This window comes from Gracilinanus agilis, chromosome 2 (genome assembly GCF_016433145.1).
Source record: "Gracilinanus agilis isolate LMUSP501 chromosome 2, AgileGrace, whole genome shotgun sequence".
Taxonomy (NCBI): Eukaryota; Metazoa; Chordata; class Mammalia; order Didelphimorphia; family Didelphidae; genus Gracilinanus; species Gracilinanus agilis.
Genome location: NC_058131.1, coordinates 623,191,183 through 623,216,842, shown reverse-complemented (window position 1 = coordinate 623,216,842; position 25,660 = coordinate 623,191,183). Strand labels below are relative to the sequence as shown.

At 36.4% G+C, this 25,660-nt stretch overlaps 1 protein-coding gene across 1 annotated transcript in view; it reads left to right on the top strand.

Annotated features, from left to right (window-relative positions):
* GPAM (glycerol-3-phosphate acyltransferase, mitochondrial) overlaps nucleotides 1–7,737 on the top strand; it is a 51,125-nt gene extending 43,388 nt beyond the window's left edge. Inside the window, exons 19-22 of the mRNA XM_044665574.1 lie at nucleotides 1,319–1,459; nucleotides 2,455–2,644; nucleotides 2,995–3,053; nucleotides 4,031–7,737. Coding sequence (XP_044521509.1) covers nucleotides 1,319–1,459; nucleotides 2,455–2,644; nucleotides 2,995–3,053; nucleotides 4,031–4,147 — 507 coding nt within the window. The 3' untranslated portion in view covers nucleotides 4,148–7,737. The remainder of the gene's footprint in view (nucleotides 1–1,318; nucleotides 1,460–2,454; nucleotides 2,645–2,994; nucleotides 3,054–4,030) is intronic.
* The last annotated feature ends 17,923 nt before the right edge of the window (nucleotides 7,738–25,660 follow it).

Here is a 25,660-nt window from a genome sequence, read left to right as displayed (position 1 = left end):
GTCTCTTGCCTCACTTATCTTGTTGCTTCTCTTGCCCTGCCAAGCTTCAGCCTTGGATTATTCCCATCATCTTTTACCTTTATACCAACTCACATGCTGATGAGTGAAATTAGAGAAAATAATTAAATAATCCTGACTGGATCCATTACAAATTTATGTTAACATGATCTTAACTAGGCCCTTACTGTGGCAAGAAAATCTTTTGATGCCTCCCTAATTAACTCACTATCCCATGGCACTTTTTTCAAACCATATTCCTCTTCAGACCTTTCTCATTGCTTCCCTCTTGTCCTCTCATCTGGTTCATATTACACTGAAAAAACTGAGACCATTTACTAAGAGCATCCTTTCCTCTCTTCTTCCTGGCTTGCTGCAACTATTTTCTCCTTTACTCCTGTCTCACATGAAGAAATAGCCTGCTCTGCATGCACAAGTGATCCCATTCAATCCCATGTTTTCTAGTAGATTGTCTCCTCTGGCATCCCCACTCTTATTATTTCTAGTCTCTCCCTATATGCTGGCTGCTTCCCTAGTGTTTACAAATGTATCCATGCTTGTTCCAGCCTCATAGAACCCTCACCTGATCTATATTCACTAGTTATTGTCTCATATCAAGTCAGTCTTCCTAAAGTACAGGCCCCATCATCTCACCTCATTATTCAAGAAACTCCAGTGGTTCCCTAGCATGTCCAGGATAAAATACAAAATGACATTTGGCTTTTTTAGTCCTTCATCATCTGCCCCCTACTCCCCTTGCCTCTCATGTCTTTTTCTACCTTCCCCCCATACTCTGATCCAGTGACACTGGTGCTTTTGCCGTTCCTTGACAATCTACTGAATGTGGGCATTTTGATTCACTTCATTCCATAACTAGAATTCTCTTCTTCCTTCTCTACCACCAGACTTCAAGTCCCAGCTAAAATCCTACTGTCCCAAGCCCCCTTAATTCTAGTGCTTTTTCTCTGTGGATTTTCTTTTTATAGTTCATACAAAGTTATTTCCGTTCAGGGATATTGAGGTGAATGTAGGCAAGCACTTTTGTGGGGCAGTGTTGATTTAAGAATTCTGATTTTACCTTCTTGGTTGGTGTTTCATAGGAATTTGAGGGAGGAACTGGATAGTAGCCAGGAAGCTGCTTCAAAATAGGAAAGCAAAAAGAGATTTGTAGCCTGGATCAGAGAAAAATTCAAAAGGGACCAACCAACATATAGGTTGAATTAACTGGAACTCAAACCTTCAGTCCTTTCCTTTTTCTGTATTGTATGCCTATGCCTAATTAGTGGTCTCTGTTTGACTGCTACACTTTTCCCCAATTTAGCAAGATGACCAAGAAGACATTAGCCCTGGTCTCACTGAACAGTCCTGGGAGAAGAAACTTCCTGAGCCTTTGTCTTGGAGAAGTGATGAAGAAGATGAGGATAGTGATTTTGGTGAAGAGCAGAGAGATTGCTACCTAAAGGTATTTTTGTGTAAAATTCTGTAGGCTGGCTATACAGTGTGATGTTGGTACAACTAAAAATAATATCTCACTTCATTGTTTATTGGTGTAAAGGAAATAAGGATTAGAAAAATCAGGGAGATTAGTATGTATAAATCTTTTTGTTGATATAAGGGTGCGTGTGTGTGTGTGTGTGTGTGTGTGTGTGTGTGTGTGTGTGTGATTTTGCCTGTTTTAGGTATTGGTTTTCCCCAGTTCTCCAGGGTATATGTGATCCTTTTGTGAATTCCCATAGCATTTTATGTCTCCTAAGAATGTCCACACTCTGATTTGTATCCATGTATAATAAATACAAGAGATTATAAATTCTATGAAGGCAAGGATCCCTATCAGAGTCATCTTAATTCCTCTCAGTCTCTGGAACACTGCCTTACACAGACTCAGTGCTCAAAAAATGTAGTTGCAACAAATTGAATTCTATTCATTAAACAGTTCTTAAAGCACTTGTAGTATACATCATATTCAGCTTTGCACTGGGCCTATGACAAAAATGAAATGGCTACCCTCAATCAGCTTACTGTCTTCTGGATTCAGGTTGGTCCTTGCAACATTATTACTTATGAGAGGCACTGATTTCACATCTCTTCCCCTGATGAACCCCAGCCGACTGACCCCAGGGGCCTAGCTAGGAAGGTAGTGAGTGAGGTGGATGTGTCATGAATCTGGAACTTGGCTTAGGTTCCATTTTGGATAGCCTCTGTTGGCACTCTTTGGGTACGGGTTTCAAAGGTCTTGTTACTAGTTATTTAGCATTAGTATGTTCTACTTCAGTGTTGATTATTTCTATTGAATGTTTGTACAGAAATCACTTACTTTAAAAAAATAGTGATAATAAGATGTGTTGTAGATTTAATCTCTTTTTCCATTGATTATCTTAAATAGTTATCCAAAGAATATTCCTTCGAGATTCAGTTTGCATTATTTTTAATGATAAATTATTCTGTTGTATTTTTCAGGTGAGCCAGTCCAAAGAACACCAGCAATTCCTCACCTTCTTGCAAAGGCTCCTTGGGCCTTTGTTAGAGGCCTATAGCTCTGCTGCCATCTTCATCCATAACTTTAGTGGCCCGATTTCAGAACCAGAGTATCTGCAGAAGTTACATAAATACTTAATAACCAGAACAGAAAGGAATGTTGCTGTATATGGTATGTCAAGTCATTTTTTGAGTGTGTATGTGGGGGTGAAGTTGACGATAGAAATGGGGAAAGTAACTTTTATACTTTGATTTGTGAATATGATTTTAGATTGTTAGATTTAGAGATGGACCTTAGAGACATCTACCCCAACATACTTGCATCCCAGAGAGAGGGAGAGGCATGAATTAGTCAAGAAAGATGAAAACGACAGCAGAGCTAGACCTAGAATTCATCTCCTTACTCTCTGTAGGCTTGGGCTCTCTCCTTTCTGCCATGTAGTCTTTCTGCTGATACTGGAAATGCAATCATACCATGGTTGCCTCTTAACCTCAGTGTCTTTATTCCTCTTTTACACACAGCTGAGAGTGCTACATACTGTCTTGTGAAGAATGCAGTGAAAATCTTTAAGGACATTGGGGTAGGTATCCATTTCTGATATTGGAGAAAATTACTTTCAGTTTCATTCTATATGTATTTAGGTATAGCTATCACTTAAGCCACCCCTGCAGTGCTTTGGGTGGGGGTAGGGGTATGTATGCGTTTTCAGGGTGACAGACATTTGTGTATGATGATGTGTAAGGACAATTTTATAGACTGTTTTTTTGGCCCATAATCTTGCTCATTTCAAATCCTTTTTCTAAGACTTTTTGTAAATAACAAATCTACATGTACTTGGCACCACAGGGGAAAAAAATGTCTAAATTAGTGATTACATTTGATTTTTGCATTTAATTTTAAGATAAGATTATGGTCATTTCTATTAAGTGAGTATTACCATATGGCCTTACATTATACATGTGCCATTCAATGTTTTGTGTGTAAAATCAGTGAGAGGTGAGGGGTGAATGAAGATAGACTCCAAATCTATTGAAGCTTTAAGCCATTATTTTCAAGGCTTTGTTCTGAAGGTTATTTACTCACAGTTGAAAGTGTTTTAGGAACTGCAGACTTGGTACCTTGCATTTTAGTTTAAAAGAAACTAATGATTACATTTTTGATCTTGTTCTAATATCTCAAACTCTGAAATGCCTTGATGACAGTTTAAAAAATACTTGCCTGTTTGTGTACATAAAAACATCACATTAATATTGTAAAAAACATGGATAGAAAATGTTACACCTGTGTATGCAAAATGAAAGCCTCTTAAGAACAAGGATTTCCATCTTGTATCCCTAGCACCTGTTACAATATTTTTCCATAATAGATAGCTCATAAATTCAGTTGAATTTAGTCAAAGTAATAGACTGGCACAAAACTGTTTGTGTTCAAAGCAAGGATTAACATCCCCTTTACTTTTGCGTCTATGTGGTTACTGAAGAGGCTGAGCTCCAAGGGCCGAGTGGAATAGAGATAGAAAATGAGATACTGAACATGATCTGTTTCCTTCTTTCTTAGGTTTTCAAGGAGACAAAACAAAAGAGAATATCAATTTTGGAGTTAAGCAACACTTTTCTACCTCAGTGTAACCGGCAGAAACTACTGGAATATATTTTAAGCTTTGTTGTATTATAGAAGAATGGTAGCACTTTTGCTTAAAAAGGAAAATAAAGGGGGTGGGGAGGGTGAGGCCAGCACAGTCTCCAGGATTTCACTGGCCCAACAGTTGGAGGTGCCATTATGTGTAGGACCTTATCTGCCTGGATCTACTGGAAGACAAGTGCCTTCTTCCATCCATGGATTTGTGATAATCCTTCTTCAGTAATATAATAACCTACAGCGAACACTTGGATTTAGCCTCAATTTGCAAATCAAAATCAGTAGACTTAAAAATGAAATCTCAGCAAATTATTTTGGATTTTATTGAATAGCTCCATTTTAAATAACTACTTTTAAGGTCTAATTCCTGTTGTTTTGCAAAAAAAAAAAAAAAAATGTAGTGGTAAGCAAAAGCCCCTGAGCTTGTTTAGCAAACATAGTGCTTTCAGCAAACCCACCAGGATTTAAGTGCTTTTAAAAATAAGTTTAAATCATCCAATTCACTCACTTTTTTACGCGCTCTAAAAAAATAGAATAATATAATTTTTCATATGTGCACCTTTCATCAGAAAGCTCTTTAAGAATTGAATGGGCTGATACAAATTGTAGCCTGGGATCAATGTTGTTTTCTTTAGGAGTCTGATATAAAAGTTGTTATAGAGCTGCATGAAATGAAATAATAGCTGAAATTAAAATTACTATAAATAACATAGCAGGGAATAAATCAAGTAGTCAGAGTTCAAAAGGAGCTGGCCAGGTATCTTTCACTTTTGCAAAAAGTGCCATTGAGTTTTATTGACCACAGTATACAACTGATCATTCAATTAGTGTTCAGGACCTCTTATTTTATATCTATATCCGCAAGGGGTGCACCTTGCATAGCATCGTGTCTTTTTACTTCTTTCTGAAGTATGAAGGAAATTGCCACATACTGAATTGTCCAGCATTGATTTATTTCTATAGCATTTGGGTGCTTCTTGGAAGACTCCCACCTAGCCATGGATTTAGCTTAACTTGCCTTCTCGTCAGGCGATGAGATCTGAGCCTACGGTGCTGTGGCTGGGAAGCCACTACCTTGTAACTCAGCTGCTTTGTGAAGTAATCATGCATGGACAACAGTTAGCTTTGTGAAAAATCCATGGTTCTTCAAAATTACAGGGAAACTACATGCCAAAACCTATCATGTTGAATTGTTATTGAGACCACATAGTGGGCAAATAATTATGAAAGGCTGTCTGTTTGTGAAGGGCACGTGCCATTTTGTTAGGAGACAGCATAATTGTACATTAATTGCACTAATGTTGATGTTCCCTTAAGGATAATGTGACATTAAAATGTTTTGTAATGGACTGCTGCTCATTATCTTCATTGGTATTATGAATTTAAGAGTTTTTTCCCCAGTGAATGTAGTGTATGTTTTTAAATCTAATGTAAAATTTACCAAGACTTGTTAATACTGATAACTTTGGCTTTAAACACTATTTAATAATATCTCTTGAAAGATCAGGGAATTTTGGAGATCTATTACTAACTGGCATTACACAAAACCTTTTACTTAAAATGCCCAACAGTGATGCTATAATCTTGTGATCCTTCATAGTTAAATTTCAAGTTAAATCACAAGTTATTCTTTAATAATTTTATGGAAAACTAAGCAAGTGGTTATTTTGATAGTAAACTAATCTGAAGGGTGTGCACCTTCCTTCCAGTCTCCTTTTGTTCCAAACCTCTGTTCTAGGGGATGTGATGATAAAATTCATATTTTAACATTCCAGTTTATTAACCAAGTTAGCAAGGAATGAACACATCCACATTGGGTAGGACACTACACTTGGAAGAAATACTTAGGGAAGCTTCCTTTTTTCTTGGTTTTGTATTACCTTGGGAATCAGACCTTTTAAAAAAAATCTTCTTAGGGGATTTGGGGTAGAAACCCAGGAAACTTTCCCCTTTTTTTAACCTCCTAATTTTCAATTTAAGACTTTGCCAGCTTTATTGTAGTTTGCTGGTGAGCTGATGTAGGAAGGTCCACTGCACAGCCACTGCAGTAGGGATCTGCTATGTAAAATTCAAGTCTGCTTTGAGGAATGAATAACAACTTCTCTTTTTGTTTCCTGTTGATACATTTAGATCCAACTTCCCCGTGTCTTTTGTAGAAGTCTAGTGAAATGCTTTGGAAAGTGCAGCAAATGATCTTGCCACTTAACTATAATTCACTGTGAGCATAATTATGCATGCTTTTTGTTATTAACAGGTGCTTTGAAAACTTTTTAAGGAAGAAAATCTCAACCAAAGTTACACTACTGCAGATGTACTGACACCAGAGATAAGTTTTAGAATATTGCACTATTCAATGCCTCAGCTACTGAAATATTTTTAGTTCATTTGAAGAGCTCCATCCCACTTGACTATAGCCAAAGCATCCTCTTTGCTAATAGAGATATTTTCTGCATACTTTCTTAAAGATGGTGGCTTCCATTTAAGGCTAAACAAACTAGGTGCTTGTAAATACTTTATTCTGGTTTACTCTACCGCATGCACTTATGTGAAACTGAAGTGCATGTCCTCTAGGGGGAGGCTGTGAATGAAGGACCGCTTAAGCAATATGAAACTTCACTCTTCTTAATGAAAATATCCTGTGTAATTCAGACTAACAGGGAAGGAATCACTTCTTTCCTTCTTAAAAACAAAACAGAATGAAATCTGTTGAATTAGAACAGAAAGTACTTTATAGATTTGGGAATGGAGACGGGTGAGGAGAATACTATCTGAATTTTAATTACTGTGAATTTAGATTATGAGCAGTTTGGGAAAGAATTAACTGTATTTTAGACATTTAAAAAAAATCAGTGATAAAGTAAATTAAAACTGAAGCAAAAGGTAAATTGCATGCATGTTATGTGATTGTGTTGCATATAATGGGTATATAATGTGAATGTGTGTGTGTATATAAATACAGCTATGTCTATATAGACACACACATATTTCCCCTGAAGCTAATAAGCACAGAAAACTACTGTGATATTGGGTTCCTAAAATGAAAAGCCTTTCTTTTGGAGGATAGGTCAAGGGTGGTTCATCTCAAAGATCTAGGATCTCTACTGGAAGTTCAGAGCTATTGCTCTGATTTGGGGCAAATGGCTAGATTCAGAATGAGGACCTAGACGTAAATATTGGTTGACATGTCTGAAGCAGGTTATTGCAAACAAGTAGTTCTAGAATTGAGATAGGATGGAACCTGTTCTTTGATTTTTGCTAATTCTAATTTGCTAAAGTTAGAGTGTAAAAATCAATTTGGTTCTTTTTAGGAACTGCAGACTTGGTATCTTGCAATTTAGTTTTAAAAAAAACTAATGATTACATTTCGAAAGAAATTTTTGACGTTCTTATATCTCAAACTCTGAAATGCCTTATTGGCAGTTTTTAAAATACTTGCCTGTTTGTGTACAGAAAAACACCACATTAATATTGTAAAAAATATGGATAGAAAACATTGTAAAAAATAACTGTCGAATCTGTGAACTAAACCAATTTGGAAACATTAGCTAATTTCTATGCCTGTTAAATGTCATGTCAGAAGCACAGAAATGTAGTTTTATTATAATAAATTACAAAATCACAATGTACTTCATGCCTCTGCACTTTCTTTCTGAGAAGTAGGGGGACGGGAAAAGTTATTACTTTATTACAAAGAGGATAGGGTGGGGTGCAAAAACACGTTACTAGGACGCTTTTCATATTCCCCTTAGTTTTATACAAATCATTAAGTTGTTAACAATTTTTTAAGGATGTTTGGCTTTATTAGCACTAGAACACTCCCAGTGTGGAGTTTTCCCTTTACCTCCATCAGATTGGCAGTAGCTCTGTCACTTAATCTTTTTTATTAAAAAAAAATTTTTTTTTTTAAAAATTTTAAACCCTTAACTTCTGTGTATTGACTTATAGTTGGAAGAGTGGTAAGGGTAGGCAATGGGGGGTCAAGTGACTTGCTCAGGGTCACACAGCTGGGAAGTGTCTGAGGCCGGATTTGAACCTAGGACCTCCCGTCTCTATGCCTGGCTCTCAATCCACTGAGCTACCCAGCTGCCCCTCTGTCACTTAATCTTAATGAGTTACCTGATGGCACTGAATAGTTGTGACTTGCAGATAGTCACATAACTAGTGGTATGAATCAAATTACTTGAAACAAGGTTTTCCTGACTCCAAGGTTGGATTTCTCTTTTTTTTGCCATACATCTCTTATCAGAAACAAATCACACTATATTTATAAATGTGGCATGTGCATTAGAGATAGAAGTACTCTCCAGGCAGTTTGTCTGAAATTTTAGCTTTTGAGATATACATACATATATATATATATATACAAACATATTTTCTTTAGTTGTGTAATTATCTTGAAGGGGTACCAATAACCCAGCCAAATGCAATCACTTTGGTCCCCTAGTTCTTGTTCTAATATCCCAGTGTTGGAATATTCAAGATACAATGAATATTTTCAACTTTTGAAGAAGATTCCTTTGAATTTGCACCTTCCTGACTGCTTAATGATTATATTTAAAGACAATACATAAATAGGAAGGGTAACTAAATGAAACTAATAATTGTTCAAACAGCATTGAATGAAAACATCAAAAACGGAGAGGATCCTGTATGACCGTGTTTTTGGGGTGATGGTGGTGGTGGTGGCATCTTTACTCCTGAAAAACAAACCAAAGTCTTATTCATAAATATTGACATTGCAGAAGATAGGGAAGAAAGGAAAACAAATTTCTTTAATCACTTCTATGATGTTGATCCACATAAGACCATGATGTTTTCTGTCCCTTGGATTATCACTGAACGATGCTAAATGACAAATAGTCTCTTTTGTGTCAAAATAAAGTGTTCTTTTCTGAGAATGGCCAATGAAAAGGCCAGCCTCATAGCCTCTATGGTTCAGGCTTTTATCTACCAGATTTCTTCTGATCCATCTTAATATGTAAGGTATTAGACTTCAGATGTCAGGCAAGTTAGCTGGTGGCTACCAGTATACTTCCTGTGAAGTCATTAGTAACTCAATTGTTTTCTAGAGTGATGGCCCCTTCTGTCAAGGGGATCTGCATCTTTTCCACTGTGTTGCTGTTGATCGTGGAGCCCTAGATTAAGGTGTTAGAGGGTTCCAGTTTTATGGATGAAAACTTAGAGAGGTTGATCAGGGATGAAGGACCAAACAAAAGCCCCCAAACTGGTTTATAATCTAGACTTTTGCTTTCATTTCATAGAGCTTGTCAATGCCTGTTATATTCAAACCCTGAGAATTGTTGGTCTCACCTTGATCGACAGGGGAGACAGCTGGAGACATTAGAATGTTCCCAGATGACATGAGCCAGGGGCAAAAGTCGGTTGGCCTGAGAGTATAAATACCCCTTACAGCCATTTGGGAGGGGTCTTTGACCAATGATCTTTGGGTCTTTGACCGTTGATGATTGGTTCTCTCTCTCTGAATCTCCCTAGATCTTTAGGCATCTGATTTTTCCTAGCTATTTAGGTCTCTGGGTCCCTGGGTGGTGAAGGATGGAAGGGAAGTCTGAAGAAGAAGAGGCTTAAGGTTTGAATACTTCCTGAAGGCTGTCAAGGCTAACACATTACAAACTGATATTAAGAAAGCTGAGAGGAAATCATCAACACAGCCGCATCAACAGAGCAGACTTCTCTCTCTTGTTTGGCATTGGCCAAGCTGAACCAGAGGGGTTGTGAAGAACAATAGCTCCAGCTTTATAAATCAATAAGCCTCCAGGCCTGACTGATTATAGATTATAGATATTAGATTGACAGGGTCTCCAATCCCCAATCCGTATCCTGATTATCCTTTCCCTAATTAAGATTATAAAGTATTTAATAAGTACCTTCCTGAGTGGTCATTATATCATGACCCTTGGGGAGGGAGCAAATGCAGTCAGATGAACAATGTGATCCAAGGCTAGTCAGAGCCCAATATTAATAATTGATCCAACCCCAGTTGGGACTTGAAAGGGTTACTCAACCACCTGACTGTTCAGAGTCCTTCCTGGGCAACTGTTATCTAGAAGGGAAATTATAACATCCAGCAAGGGTGATTGGGGTTGGTGTCCCCCCATCACCAGCACCTAGGGAGAATATATATACAGCTCCATCTCACTAATATCCATATCCCCTAGTAGGACACACCCTTTCTTTACAACATGCCCGTTTCTTTTTGGGGGGTGTCCAGAATGGAAGCCAATCAGTGCCAGTGGAATTTCATCTGCCCATGACCTCCGGTCTTCCAAGGCATCTCATTCTTGATCACTGAAAAGTCTTAAAGCCCATCTTGAGAATCCTGTCTTGGGCATGGTAGTACCATGTCAGGCAAAGATTTCTTAACCTTTTGTATTATATATAACTAGGTCAGACTTCAATATGTTACATCTATGATGAAATTCCTATGAGATAGGGATGGGGAAGACCTAGTCATTCAGTATACACTTGCTAGGCAAAATTGCTAGGATATTGAGATGAGGAAGACCAATTTTCCCCTTTCTAATGTATCCTTTGCATATTATAGGCTCCTGTACTTGGAACCTTTCTGTCTTTGAAATCTCTCAAAGGCTAGAACAAGGATGTCTTTCTTACCTCATCCAGATACCAGAATAATCCAATTTGTGAGGGTTATGGTATTCAGGGAAAGAGGATTTGTCTCTTTTGAAATCTTAATTCAGCAATAAGCTCCTCTATAAAGCCTTCTCTGCCCTTTTCTGTATAACTGGAAGTGAACTCTCTCTTTGATTTACACCTCTCCCTTGAATTTACACAAATTAACTTTGATATAGATTCAAATGGGTGCACCTTTGCTCTCTTTCTAGATCATGGGCTCCTTTGTACGTGAGCCCAGTAGGTGCAGTGGCTGAAAAACACAGGTGCTTAATAAATCTTGGCAAAATTGAATAAAAATGATAACTCATAAATAAAGAGCCTGAAATAAAGTTTCTCATAGAGGTGTGCAAATGATGGCCTTTGCTATAGTCCCTGCCCAGTCCTAATATTTTTAGAGTACATTTGATTTAGAAAAGATTCCCAGAGCTGGAAAATTGCCAGGAAGACTGCAAAGGTTTCTAGAAAGGTGCAAACAGCCCTGTTACCTTGTTTCATCCCATTGTCCCTAATATTTTTTATAAACTTACTAGAAAAATGAGGAAATGATGCTTAAGTAAAATTGGAGGGTATTAACTTGGGAACTGAATGAAGCACATGCAAGTCAGGACACATCTTGTCTCCCTTTGGAGTTTATCAGTGTGTTTACTGGGTTGGAAAACATCTATTGGAGCAAAAGGAAGAGATGTGGCTAGAGGCTTTTTCTTCCAGGCCAGACCACACCAACTCTGATTGCTGTCCAGCCTGTTTGTCTGACTCCTGTTGAGTATCATTTTATTACCTTCATTGGAAACCTTGATGAGTCCAATTCTTTTTTTTTTAAATTTTATTTATTTATTTTTAAAAATGCTTACCTTCTGTCTTAGAATCAATACTGTGCATTGGTTCTAAGGCAGAAGAGTGGTAAGGACTAGGCAATGGGGGTTAATGGACTTGTCTAGGGTCACACAGCTAGGAAGTGTCTGAGGCCAGATTTGAACCTAGGACCTCCCATCTATTTCTAAGTCTGGCTCTCAATCCACTGAGCCGCCTAGCTGCCCCCAATGATCCCAATTCTTTAAAAATCTTAAAAAAAATTCTGATTAATGCTTGTTAATAAGATACTGATTGAATGGGATGTTAAGATTCAGCATCAGAGGCAAAATTTTTTAATGGAAAGTTTGTTTCAGATTATGGATGAAGGAAACTACTGAATTTTTACCTAAAATTGGATTTGTAAGAAGCTTCTGGCTTCATTAACTTCCCACTGAATAAGATTTTTTCCCTAAAGGCAAGATACAGAGTGAATTAATTTTGAAAGTTGGGCTAAGATAGACCACTAAATGTAATTCATGTCAGTGATAAGAATAAAAAACAGCCACCTACTTTTTATGGAAATCTCTACCTATATAGGTTGCTCTATAAAGTTCATTGTGCTGCTTCCGTTTTTGAGATCAATAGTATTATTCTATATGGCCTCACTCTTGTAATTTCCTTCATGACAAAATCTTGTTGGTGATTAGAAATATGTTTTCTAGAAACTTAGGAGAAATATTGAGGTAGGAAAGAAAACTAGATTTCCCTACATTGTGAAAGAACTGGGATATGTTGAACAGAGCAGGGCAGTTTGGGTATAAATCTCTCTCATTTGTAGAGTGGTGATATTCCTGAAAAGCTAAATGTAAATCACTGTCTTGAAACTGAAAAATTAAATGCCAACTCTCGAGGAGAGTCACTCATTACAGCATAAATTAGTGGATAGAGGAAGTCATTAAGCCTTGGCTTCATATTCCACCCCAGACACCTGCCCAACTACAAAAAATCTTATTATGATGATTAAATAAGAAAAGGGGCATGGATATGTTATAAAGCATTGTGAGAATGCAAAAATACAAAATCATTTTTCATAAGTTACAAAAAATATGCTGTTCTACATTGGTTGGGGGAGTCTCCTCCCTTTGGGAGTTCCCTTTGAAGTTCTCTGCACCAATGAAATCACAGGTTATATTTCTAACCCTATCCTAATTCTTTTGCATTAGGTTTTATTTAATTGTCCACCAAGGGTAGGTAGGTGGCTTAGTGGATAGAGAGCCAGACCTAGAGATGGGAGGTCCTGGATTCAAATCTGGTCTTGGATCCTTCCTAACTGTGTGATCCTTGGCAAGTCACTTAACTCCAATTGTCTAGCCCTTATTGCTGCTCTTCCTTAGAATTAATACTAAGACAGAAGGTAAGGGTCAAAAAAAAAAAAGATAAAGTGAGGTACAGTATTGGAAGTGGAATGACTTAAAGTAGTACTATTAAAGGAGTATCAAACACACTGTCCAAATAGATTGTTGAATTACCTTCTTCATTCCATCCCTGCTAATTACTCTCAGTGTGATCTTTGGTAATTCTTTTAACCCCTTTGTCTCAGTTTACCCATTTTTAAAATGGAGTTGGACTAAATGATCTCTAAGCATCCCTTCAGTTCCAAATCTCTGATATGTGATTACCTCAGACAATTTCCTTCCATGTAATTCCTGTTCCTACTAAGCCAGACTACTTTCTGTCCCCTTGAATATATTATAGCATTTTCTTACTTTTATGTATCTTATTATGCCATTCCCTATGCATAGTGCAGTATCTGACTCTGTATAGTAAGTACATAATAGAAATTTATTCACTTTAATGCACTCCTAATCAATATCTCCCTATTGAGATTTTTCAAGGTCCAACTTGTTCTCCCTTCCCTTTTGGAAATGACTTTTCCTTCTTCACTCTTCATGTATTCTCGGTTATCTTTGTGATTCTTTGTTCTGAATTAGAGTTATTATATAGGCAACTTTTACAAAAGTTTATAAAATAAAAATTCATATATATATATACACACATATAAGCAATTAAACACTACTTTCTGTGTATTTACTATATAACATTAAATATTAGAGGGGTGACTAGGTGAGGGCAGTGGATAGTTTCAGGCCTGGAGTCAGCAAGACTTATCTTCCTGAATTTAAATCTGGCCTCAGACACTTACTAGCTGTCTGGGCAAGTCACTTAACCCTGTTTGTCTTAGTTTCCTCATCTGTAAAATGAGCTGGAGAAAGAAATGGCAAATCATTCCAGTATCTTTGTCCCCACATGGAGCCACAAAGAATTAAATCTGAATGAACAACTGAACAACAAATTACATATTGGATTGTTGTGGCCAAAAAATTAATTTTCTTTTTAAAAAAATAAGTTCATTTGTTTGTTTGTTACATTTAAATACCCAATAAAAAACCTCCTTCTTTCTCCGCCTCTTCCCCCATTAGAGAAGGCATCATTTGACAAGTGTGTGTATATATATATACATATATATATATAACTATGTCTTATTTCCATTTGCCAGTTTTTTCTCTGGAGTTGGACATACATAAGTCATTCTTCAAATGATATTTCTGTTGCTTTATGTAACATTCTCTTGGTTCTGCTTATTTCATAATTTCATTCTTTATAATTTTTTGTAGGTTTTTTCTGATTTTCCAAAATTAACCTGCCATTTCTTACTGCAAATTAATATTCTATCACCACCATATGCCGCAATTTATTCGGCCATTCCTTAATTGATGACCATCCCTTCGATTTCTAGTTCTTTGCTACCATAAAGAGTGCTACTATTAATATTTTAGAATATATAATTTTATTTTCATTCTCCTTTATCACTTTAGAAAATGAATCTAAAAGTGGTATTGCTAGGTCAAATTGCTAAATCACCTGTATAACTATTTGAGCATAATTCCAGATTGTTATCCAAAATGGTTGGATTAGTTCACATTTCCACCCACAGTGTATTAGTGTCCCAATTTCCTCACATCCACTCCAATATTTATTATTTTGTCCTTTTATTATTTTAGCCAATCTGATAGGTATGGGATGAAATCTGAGTTATTTTGACTTGCATTTCTCTAATCAATAATGATTTAGAGCATTTTTACATAGTTTTATATACATTCAATTTCATTATCCAAAAACTATCTGTTCATATCTTTTGAAACTTTATCAATTGGGGAATGATTCATATTCTTATATATTTGACAGTTTTCTATATATTCAGTTAATAAATCTCTGTCTATAAATTTTTCCCTACTTACTACTTTCCTTTTATTCTTTGCTACATTAGTTTTATTTGTACAAAAACTTTTCAATTCAATGTATTCAAAATGTATCCATTTTACTTTTTGTAATGCTTTCTGTCTCTTGTCATTCTTCTCTTCTCCATAAATCTGAAAGGTATTATGGTTCTTCTAATTTACTTATATCTCCCTTTATGCTTGGGTCAATTAACCATTTTGATCTTAACTTGGTAAATAGTATAAAGATATTGGTTTATATTCTAGTTTGTCCAGACTACTTTCTAGTTTTCCAAACAATTTATTTTACCAAATGGTAAATTATCTTTCCAAAAACTTGGATCTTTATTTTTGTCAAATAAAAGGTTACATAATCTTTTATAAGTATGTCTTTTCCATTCCACTGATGTACTTTTCTATTTCTAGAATTCATTTTCAATTGGCCATACATATTCCATTTTAAATTATAGTTATAGAGGAAGCTAGTATAGTGTATAGAATCCTGGATTTGGAGAAGACCTGAATTTTAATTCTGCTTCAGACACTTATTAGCTGCGCAAGCCTGTGTAAGTCACTTAACTTTTCTAAGCCCTAGTTTCTTTAACTATAAAATGGGGATAAATTGTATCTACTTGAGTTTTTTGTGAGGACAAAATGAGATAAAACACTTGGCAAACAAACCTGAATTGCTATGTATTCATCAATTAATAAACATTTATTAATCATTTGCTACGTACTAGGAATTTTGTTAAGCAGAGCTCACAATGTAGTTAGAAAAAAAAAAACACCCTTATCTTGTCTTAGAGTTGATGCTAAGTATTGGTTCCAAGGCAGATGAGATGTAAGGTCTAGGGCAGTGATGGGCAAACTTTTTAAAGAGGGTGCCAAATGCTCATCTGTCAGTCTGCTTCTAAGGCAACTCTTTTGAAGTTTCATTGTATTGTATCCTACTCATTGTATTCGTCAGAATAGGAATAATGTCACACAGTGAGATGGAACATTTCAGGTTCCTGGCCTGCAGCCTGTAGTTTGCCCATCACTGGTCTAGGCAATTGAGGTTAAGTGACTTGCCTAGAGTCTTATAGCTAGGAAGTGTCTGTGTTCTGATTTGAACCCAGGACCTCTTCTCTCTAGACCTAGCTCTCAATCCCCTGAGCCACCTAGTTGCCCTGCCACACACTCTTCAATTCAGTGACACTGGCATCTTGTTCTTATTCTACAAACAAGATACTCCATCTTACAGCTCTGGGTATCTTCTCCGGCTGTTCCCCATGCCTGGAATGCTCTCCCTCCTCATCTAGGTCTAATGTCTTTCCTGGTTTCCTTTCATTCCCAACTGAAAGCCCATCTTCTACAGAAAACCTTTCTCAACTGTTTTTAATTCTAGTGCCTTCCCTCTGTTAATTATTTCCTCGATTTAGCTTGTTTCTATTTGCTTGTTTGTATTTTCTCCATTAGATTGTGAGCTCCTCTGAGTGTTAAAAAAAAAAAAAAAGAGTACATGGCGAGGAGTAAGCTTCACAAAAACTGAAAAGGCAGGGGGGAGGGGGGCTAGTTATTGTGTATTTATTATATCACACGGCCAAAGAATTCGTCACCAATTGACAACCCTACTGGGAATGAAATGATCCTCCAATATCTACTTTACATTGCTTCAATTCAGCAAACATTTATTAAGCATTTACTGTGTACATGGCACATAGGCTATGAAGTGAAGAATAAAGGAAAACAAAACAAAACAAAACAAAACAAAACTACCCTAAACGGAATCTGTCTTAATGGAGTTAATATTCTACTGGAAGGAAAAATCAAGAACAGAAACGTGTAGATGCTATTCACCCGAGTTGTGTTTTGAGGGAAGCTAGAGATTCTAAGAAGCAGATGTGTGTGTGTTGGGCTGGTGGAGATGGAATGTTCTGTATAGGGAATAAATAGCAGACTAATCGGACCTGACCTGACCCATGAAAGGAAACTACAAAATCAGACACTGGAATAGATGGGAGCCGATTAGGGAAGACTTTCAACGCCAGTTCAACTAACACGTACAGAATAGCATTTCTAGGAAGAGTACAATGTACATTCTATTTTATTCATCTAAAGACAGTATTTACTTTAAATTAAGAATGATGGAAGAGGTCCTTTGCCAAAGGTAGGAAGAGTCTGTTGTCTGCACTTGGATTCTTTTTTATTTTTAAATACTTCTTAATTTCTGTTTTAGAATTAGTACTGTGTATTGATTCCAAGGCAGAAGAGTGGTATGGGCTAGGCAACTGGTGTTAAGTGACTTGCTCAGGATCACACAGATAGGAAGTTTGTAAGGCCAGATTTGAACCCAGGATCTTTGGTCTCTAGGCCTGGCTCTTAGTCCACTGAGCCATCCAGCTGCCCCTGCATTTGAATTCTACAGACAGCCCGAATTACTGCTTTTAATTAATTTGATTAATCTTTCAAGTCCTCCCGTGACATTGTGCCCTGACTGGGATTCCTGCCACAACATTACTTCATGGACCTGGACCACTTGGTCCTGGTATTGCTCCCTGATTGGTTGAGATCTTTCTATGGCACCACTGCTTTATATTGATGGAGAACTTAAGCTCAGCCATCCTGGTCTTCTTTCTTTCCAAATTTATTTGTTCTCAAAATAATGAGAATTGAAGCCTTTAGAAATGAGAAAACCTAATAAATAAAATAACAACTTGCACTAAGAAAAGAGATTTTAATATTTAAAAGGTTTGTTTCACGGGAATTTTCCAATCTGTTTTCTCCATGATGGGGAGATTTCTGGTCTCTTTTCTCACTGTTAAGTACTACATAAATGCTAGTATTAATAATAAGAATTATTATTATTATGATAATAGCTAACACTTATAAAGTACCTATTCTGTGCCAGGCTCTGTGCTAAGTTATTCTAGAAATAATACTATCTTATTTTATCCTCTCAAAAGTCCTGGGAAGAAGGTGATATTATTACCCCCCATTTTAAAGATAAGGAAGCAGAAGTAAATAGAGGTTAAATGACTTGCCCTAAATTACCCGACTACTAAGTGTCCAAGGCAAGATTTGAATTCAACGTATTCTTGACTCCAGACCCAGGTTTCTATTATTATTGTCAATAATAATAACAACAATCTTCTTCTTCTTCTTCTTCTTCTTCTTCTTCTTCTTCTTCTTCTTCTTCTTCTTCTTCTTCTTCTTCTTCTCATCATTATTACAAAATAATGATAACAATAATGATACTTTTCCAGAAAACTGATAGAATGTTACTACCAATCATCCATATGTGGTTCTGAAGTAAAACAATTACTTTGAGAGTAGCTCCTACAGTATGTGAGGCTACTTTCAGGGCAGAGTGTTAAGGTATGAGTGAACCCAATGGACATTTGGAAAAAATGAATTTTTTTTACAGTGGTGCTAAGTAGTTGCAAAACTTTGAGTAAAATCACTTTTCCTAGGACTTCTGTAAAATGTAAAATGCTGAATGGGACCACATGATTTTAAGGTCTCTTCTGACCCATTGTAAAATGCCATTGGATTGGTAATCTCTTTGAATACTAGATTTAGTGTAATAATGTTAGAGTTGTGTCCCTAAACCTATCCATGTGGAGATGGCACAAAGGAAAAATAAGTCCTAGATTTAGAATCAGGAGATCTGGGTGTGAATCCAGTTTCATACGCTTTCTAGCTAGTTATATGCTCATGAACTGAGCTACCCTTAAGCCTTCAGATCCTTAATTTCTTTACTTATAAAACAGGGATGGGGTCAGTTGGGTAGCTCAGTGGATAGAGAGTCAGGCCTAGAGATAGGAGGTCCTTGGTTCAAAGCCAGAGTCAGACACTTCCCAGCTGTGTGACCCTGGGCAAGCCACTTGACCCCCATTGCCCACCCTTACCACTCTTCCACCTATGGGCCAATACACAGAAGTCAAGGGTTTAAAAAAAAATAAAGTAAAAAAAAACAGGGATGGAAATATATGTATATGGTTCTTTGGTCATCTTTATGTCATACTTCTTATTCTACCTTCTGTTTTGGACCTAAGACTAGCACCCAACTCCTTGTACAGGTCCTTGGTCTTCCAGATCAGTGAAAATCCTCCATATTTATCCCAACACAGACCCCATCACATTGCTCATTCTTTCTTTCCACTGTTCCCCCTCCCCGCAGTGCTTTTCACTTTTAGTGAATTTGGAGTCTGATATTGTAAGAGTTAAAAAGCAACTTAAAGGCAGTGGTATGCTGGTAAATGTTTAACTTTTGACTCACCCCTCAAATCAGGAGAAAAGCATGCACAACACCCATTTAAATGTAATCTGCTTTATTAACATTTTCTCCATCACTTTAAGTCTAGGCCATCAGCAGAACAATAAATTAAACCCTCATCTGTGTTTGCTTTTATCTGAGGAATAAATGTTCAAGTTGAAAGTTTACTAATTGGCCATTGCTTGGAGATCAAGAATCAAAAAGAGATATGTGTGAAGTGCTTTGAAGCTATACGTGTGTCAGATATTTTATTATTGGTCTAATTCTGATATTTTTCAATGGAGTCCAGTTAGAAATGATCTTGGGACAAATTATCTTGCCATCATTGTTTCATTTTTAATGTTCTTAGGATAATTTTACAAGTGGATACAATAACTTCTTGTAACTGAAGCATTAGTATACGATTTCATCATTTGGCTCATTAAAAGTCTTTCCAGGACTGCTCCAATAGCAGATAGAATGATGAGAATGATATATTTGTCCATCCCCATAATGTACCCATTATAGGTGCCCACCATAATTTTGGTCTCCTCTTCTAGGTTTCTATAATTTTCATTCTGCGTAGCTGGACAATTTGAGGATTTGGCAGAGTAACACTTATTAAAGTCATTGTCTTCAAATGTTTCTGGATTATTGCTATATACAGGGAAGCGTGGGCAACAGTTTTATCTGTGATAAATGTCCTGATTCTAATGAGGCTTATTTGTTGAATTCTCAAGGTTATTTTGAAATGTGAATTTGTAGTATGGAATAATCTGTTAGCTTATGAAAGAAAGAAAACTTCTGATGTATATTTTTAACCTCCATTAATAATTATTCTTTCACTTTTGTCATCATCATAATCATTCCCCTTCTTATCTAGTCCCCTATTTTACTTAGGAGGAAATTGAGGACCTATGAGAAGAACAATCAATAAAATGATGAAACCTAGTGGAAGATACTTTAAAAACATTTAAATGCCTTTCTGTGAAGGTGACTAGAAACAGCAGAGAAAAGCATCAGCCATAGCTCTCATTTAGGCAGATGTTTATATTTCCCATTTATCTCAAATAATCTCCACTAAAGTCTTACTTAAATACCTCATCATGCCACGAATGATTCTGCCACTAAAGTTCTGGTAGCAGATTGTATCAAGCTGGAAAAGCTTAAGACAACACATTCACAGGATCACAGAGATGGAAGGAATCTTGTGGGCCAACTGTTCTGAACTACCCTTGAACAAGAAATTCTCTATAGTATCCCTGAAAAGTGACCTCCAGTCTTTGTGAAAACCTCTAATGATGCTACGACCACTTGAGGCAACCCATATGCTGGACAACATAACTGAAAGGCATCATGAAAAAGAAAAGAGCAATTATTCGTATCTTAACTGATTGAAAATGACTCCAAAGAAGACAAATGAATCCAGCAACTATTTTGTATAACAAATACTTGTTCTCCATGTAACACCTTTTATGATCCAAGCTTTTTTGTAAACAATTTTGATGTGACAAGTTGGAAACTAGACATCACTTCCCCAAACACAAAGTCCATTGAAAAATTGTGCAATACTTCTCAAACTATTTCATCTCAAGACCCCTTTGCACTATTAAAAGTTATTGAGGAGGCCCCAAAGAACATTTGTTCATATGAGTTTTAGCTTTTTATATTCACCATATTAGAAATGGAAGCATCTTAGAGTTATTGTGAAAAATGATTTTCACCTTATGGACCCCTAAAATTTTATGGAAACTTCCAGAGATCCCCAGATAACACTTTGAGAACCCCTGGTTTAGTGTAATTGGCAACAACTCCAGACCAACCTGACAACAATATTTGGAAGGAAGAAAACAAGTAGATGTGAAATGGAACAGATTTGTTATTCTTTCCGCAGTGATCTATTCCCTTAATCTTGGCCCAAAAGAAATCTCTTCTACAAATCCATCTTGAGAACCCTAGTTGTTAATGTCTCTTTCTTCTCAAATTTCCCTTATTTTACTTAGCTGATTAAATTATTTTACTTAATTGAGAATTTTTTATGCAAAATACAAACTCCTTGTGGGCAAAGGCATTTTTAATCTGGTTCTTGTTTCCTTAGGGCCTAGGACATAACACAGTTAAAATATGTATTGAATTTATCTGAATCATGGATGACAGTAGAACCATCATATTTGAACCCTATCTCTTCCAGACCTTCTATCCTAGAGGAGTAAGTAGCAATGGTACTTAGGATAGAGTTGATAAAAACACTTGAGTATGACCAACTATACATAGGAAAAGTCAGTTCTGGTGTTAATATGATTTTCAAGGTGCTCTCAGATTTATTTTCAAGATCTCTATAAGAGGTAAGCTCTCAAAAGAATAGAACATTTCACACATAAAACAAGATGTCTCAAAAATCTTAGTGTAGTTTTAACTTCTTAAAGCTTAAAACTACAGTAAGGCTTTTGGACACCCTATATTACTATTAAGCTAGATTCTATGATTGTATGAACTGAGAAGACATCAACAAAAACTGACATATGATCATTTCTCTATTGCTAGAAAATCCTTGAGGGTTTTTTTTCTTACTGACAAAAAAATGAGGAGGGAGCAGAAAGACTTTTGTAGATGATTCTTAGCAGTCACACAGTTGCCTAAAAGGCAGAGAAGATCCCCTTATTTTTAAATGGAAACCATTTGACAAAGTAAGATACAGTCTTAAACTCTCTTCTAACATATCTTTTCCCACATGTTAAGGTCATATAAGATTTCTTGATAAGAGAAATAACTGAAATACCTTTGTTCAATGAGCATTGGATTATTAATATCCAACAAGTTATAAGACAGTGAGGCATACTCAAACATATTCACTAGTTTCATGGAAGATATTCTGTGGAAAATTTAAATATGCATTCTTTAAAATAAAAGGAAATAAATCTTTTAATTTTATGGGTGACTTTGTGCTAATTGAATTAAGCCACATAAATCTATAGGTTATGCATGAGATCCTTGGCCATTCCAAATAAAGGAGCCAATCTAAACAGGAAAAACTAAATGGATGAAGAATGTTCAGATTATGTCATGAAGTTGGATGGATGTCCTGTATATTGTCAATGGAAGATTAATTATAAGACATGGACAAGATTGCTATAGAAAAAGAATGTGCTGTTATACTGTTATTTACACCTGTGGAGGCAGTGCCTCCTCAAAGCGTGGATCCATAAAAACATCTAAGTCTCTCAAGACAATAATCAAAACCAAAACAAAACAAAACTTAAATGATTCTCTAGTTACTTTCAGAATCAGCTCCTCTGCAAATGAACATTGTTTTCAGTATTATGGAAAGGCTTCATTCATTTATTCTATAATTTATTCAATATCCCTATTTATATTCCAAGCACTAGAAAATAATTGACTTTGAGTAAGAAGGAATCTTGGAGATCAGCAAGTCCAGCCTTCTTGTTTTTCAGATGAGGAAATTGAAGGTACAGCAGTGAATTAAATTTTTATCAGGGCACACAACAAAACTATGATTCAAACCCATGTACTGGGATGTCATAAACTTGCTCTTTTTGACAGCATAGGAATTTTCTTGAGCAGTCATGTGCAAATTGAATCGTATCTCATATACACTTAAGGAGCTTTTAGAATTTTGGTGATTCCTTTTGTAAAACAAATAACCCTCTAAAATGTCTTAAAGTTTTTAATTTTGGGCACTAATGCATTGCTGGTGGAGTTGTAAATTGATCCAACTATTCTGGAAGGCAATTTGGAACGATGCCCAAAGAGCTTTAAAAGAATGCATACCCTTTGATCCAGCAATACTATTACTAGATTTGTACCCTAAAGAGATAATAATGAAAAATGTCTGTACAGAAATATTCATAGCCATGCTCTTTGTGGTGGCAAAAAAATTGGAAAATGAGGGGTGAACAAATTGTGGTATAAGATGGTGATGGAATACTACTGTGCTGTAAGGAATAATGAATTGGAAGAACCTCCAGGAACTGATGAAGAGTGAAATGAGCAGAACCAGGAGAATATTATACATAGAAAGTGAGATATTGTGGAACAATATAATGTGACAGAGTGCTAATATAAGACAATCCCAAGGAACTTATGAGAAAGAACGTTATCTACATTCAGAGAAAGAACTGTGGGAGTAGAAACACGGGAGAAAAGCAAATGACTTTTCATTTGTTTATATGGATATATGATTTAGGGGTTTGGTTTTAAAAGCTTGCTCTATTGCAAAAGTGAATAATATGGAAATAGGTAAAAGTGCTAAAATTTGTTTAACCTTGTGGAAGTGCTTATTGGATCTTGGAGGGGGTTAAAAGGAGGGAAAGGAAATAAAATATGTAAACATGGAAAAATATTTTAACAATTAAAAAAATTAAAAAAAAATTTATGATTTTTAATAAAACCTGGGCTTAAAAGGTGTTATCTAGAACAGGAATTTTTGATATGGTAGCAAAACACATTGCTCTGTTGTCCACAAGGTGGTGCCATCGCCTCATATTATTTTCTGGCACAAACAGCTAAAGCTACAGTGTAAAACTAGCCAAGAAATCAAATGCTTCCCTGGGCAAATGGGCTTTGGGAGGCTGACTCAGCTAGATGGGCTGGATATAGACTTTATTGGCAGCTGATATTAATCTTAATAATGCTACTTCTTTATTGCCTGTCAGAATGCAATATGTAGTGGAGTCCAGAGAGTCCTACACTGGGAAGCAAGAAGCCTAGATGCTAGTCCTGGCTCAGCTACTGTTTTGAATAGGTGACCTTGGGTAAGTCACTTGAACTGTCTAATTCATACCCTGTGAAGTGAGAAGGTTGGACTAGATGATGATTCCTTTGGCATTCTGAGACTAAAATAAGATCTAGGATTTCATTCTCCAAATGCTTCCTTTTAAAGGGGGGAAATGAGTAGAGAAGTCAAGTTTTGACAGAAGGAGAGAGATATAAATGAGCATCAAGGATGAAGGAGTCTCTGGTGATTTGCAAAGAGAAGTGGGAGTAAAAGAGGGTGCTTGAATGGGAAGAGCATGCAAGCAAATTGCACTGTGGCCAAAGATATTTGTTAGAGAAGGAATGACTCATGTTAGAGATCAGTGAGAACTGTTTAGTGTTACAAGCAATCCCTGTGAGTCTTAAGGTGCAGACCACTTAGTGAAGGTTAATATTCCTTCTGGGTGATATACTGTATTCTTTGGAGCCTAGATTCAGCCCCTGGGGTCACTTAAAGAGGTTAATATTCCCCCATGTAGTCCACAATTCTTGCCAAAGCAAAGCCAAAGGGCTGCTAGAGAAGCAGGAAAAAGTCCCACAGGTCCGGGGCAAGCTTCACCCTCTCCTGAGACAGGAATGGCCACTTGAGGCTGGGGGTGGTGGTAAGGGGAACAAGGTCCCCCAAGCAAGGCTTCTGTGCCACAGGCTGGATTGCTGTTCTAGAGAGTCCTTTTGAAATGGGGTTGTGGAGAACCAAGTTTAAGTTTTTCTCTTACAGCATTGATTAGGCTGCATCCTAAGGGAAATGGTAGACTGTATGGCTCTCACCAATCTTGCTTAAGCAGCCAGCACAGATTCTTTGCCTAACCTACCTCCGTCCTCCAACAGGATGCTTGTCAGCTCTGGATATGTCTGACATGAGCTTAAAGGAAGGCCTCTTTGTGGATTTGTATGGGACTTTTCCCCGTGGTTGAGAAGCATATGGATGAGGGCAGAGAACCTATCCAGGTAAAGACTGGGACTATCCATATAAGAAGTTTTAAATCTCTGTGGGAGAAGCTAAAAAATGCAGGCAATGATAAAAAGAACTTAGTAAAATAAACATTTATTAGGTACCTACTGTGTAATGAGTACTGTGTTAGGCAAATGGGAATGCAGGGAAAAAATAAAATATTTTCAAGGAATTTACATCTTACTGAGAATGGGATAGGGGTGAATCTTTTTTTTTCTTTTTTTTGCAATAAAATGTCAACATGATGTAGTAGTCAGAACACTGGATTGAGAGTCAGAAGAGCTCTGTACATAGGTATTATTTTTTAAAACAAAAATAATAATTTTATTATATATATATAAATTTAAAAATATTTATATTTTACCTCACTTGGACTAAGTTTTTGCATTTGCCAAGTGGGTAGAATATTATTTAACATGTCTAACTCACAGAATTGTTTTTGAGACTCAAAGGAGAACTGATAATGGTGTTTTGGTAAACAAATCTTTAGACACACAAAACATATTTACATACAAAAAATAATTCATATGGGGGGCAGCTGGGTAGCTCAGTGGATTGAGAGTCAGGCCTAGAGACAGGAGGTCCTAGGTTCAAATCTGGCCTCAGCCACTTCCCAGCTGTGTGACCCTGGGCAAGTCACTTGACCCGCATTGCCCACCCTTGCCACTCTTCCACCTATGAGACAATACACCGAAGTTAAGGGTTTAAAAAAAATAATTCATATGGATGTTCCATTAAGTAGTCAACATTTTCTAGTTATTAAAAATATAAAAAATAAAAAATTTCTAGGTATTAAAATTTTTTTCCTAGGTATTTTCTATGTTATTTAATTCTAGGGCTGTGTTGGTGAACCTATGGCATGCTTG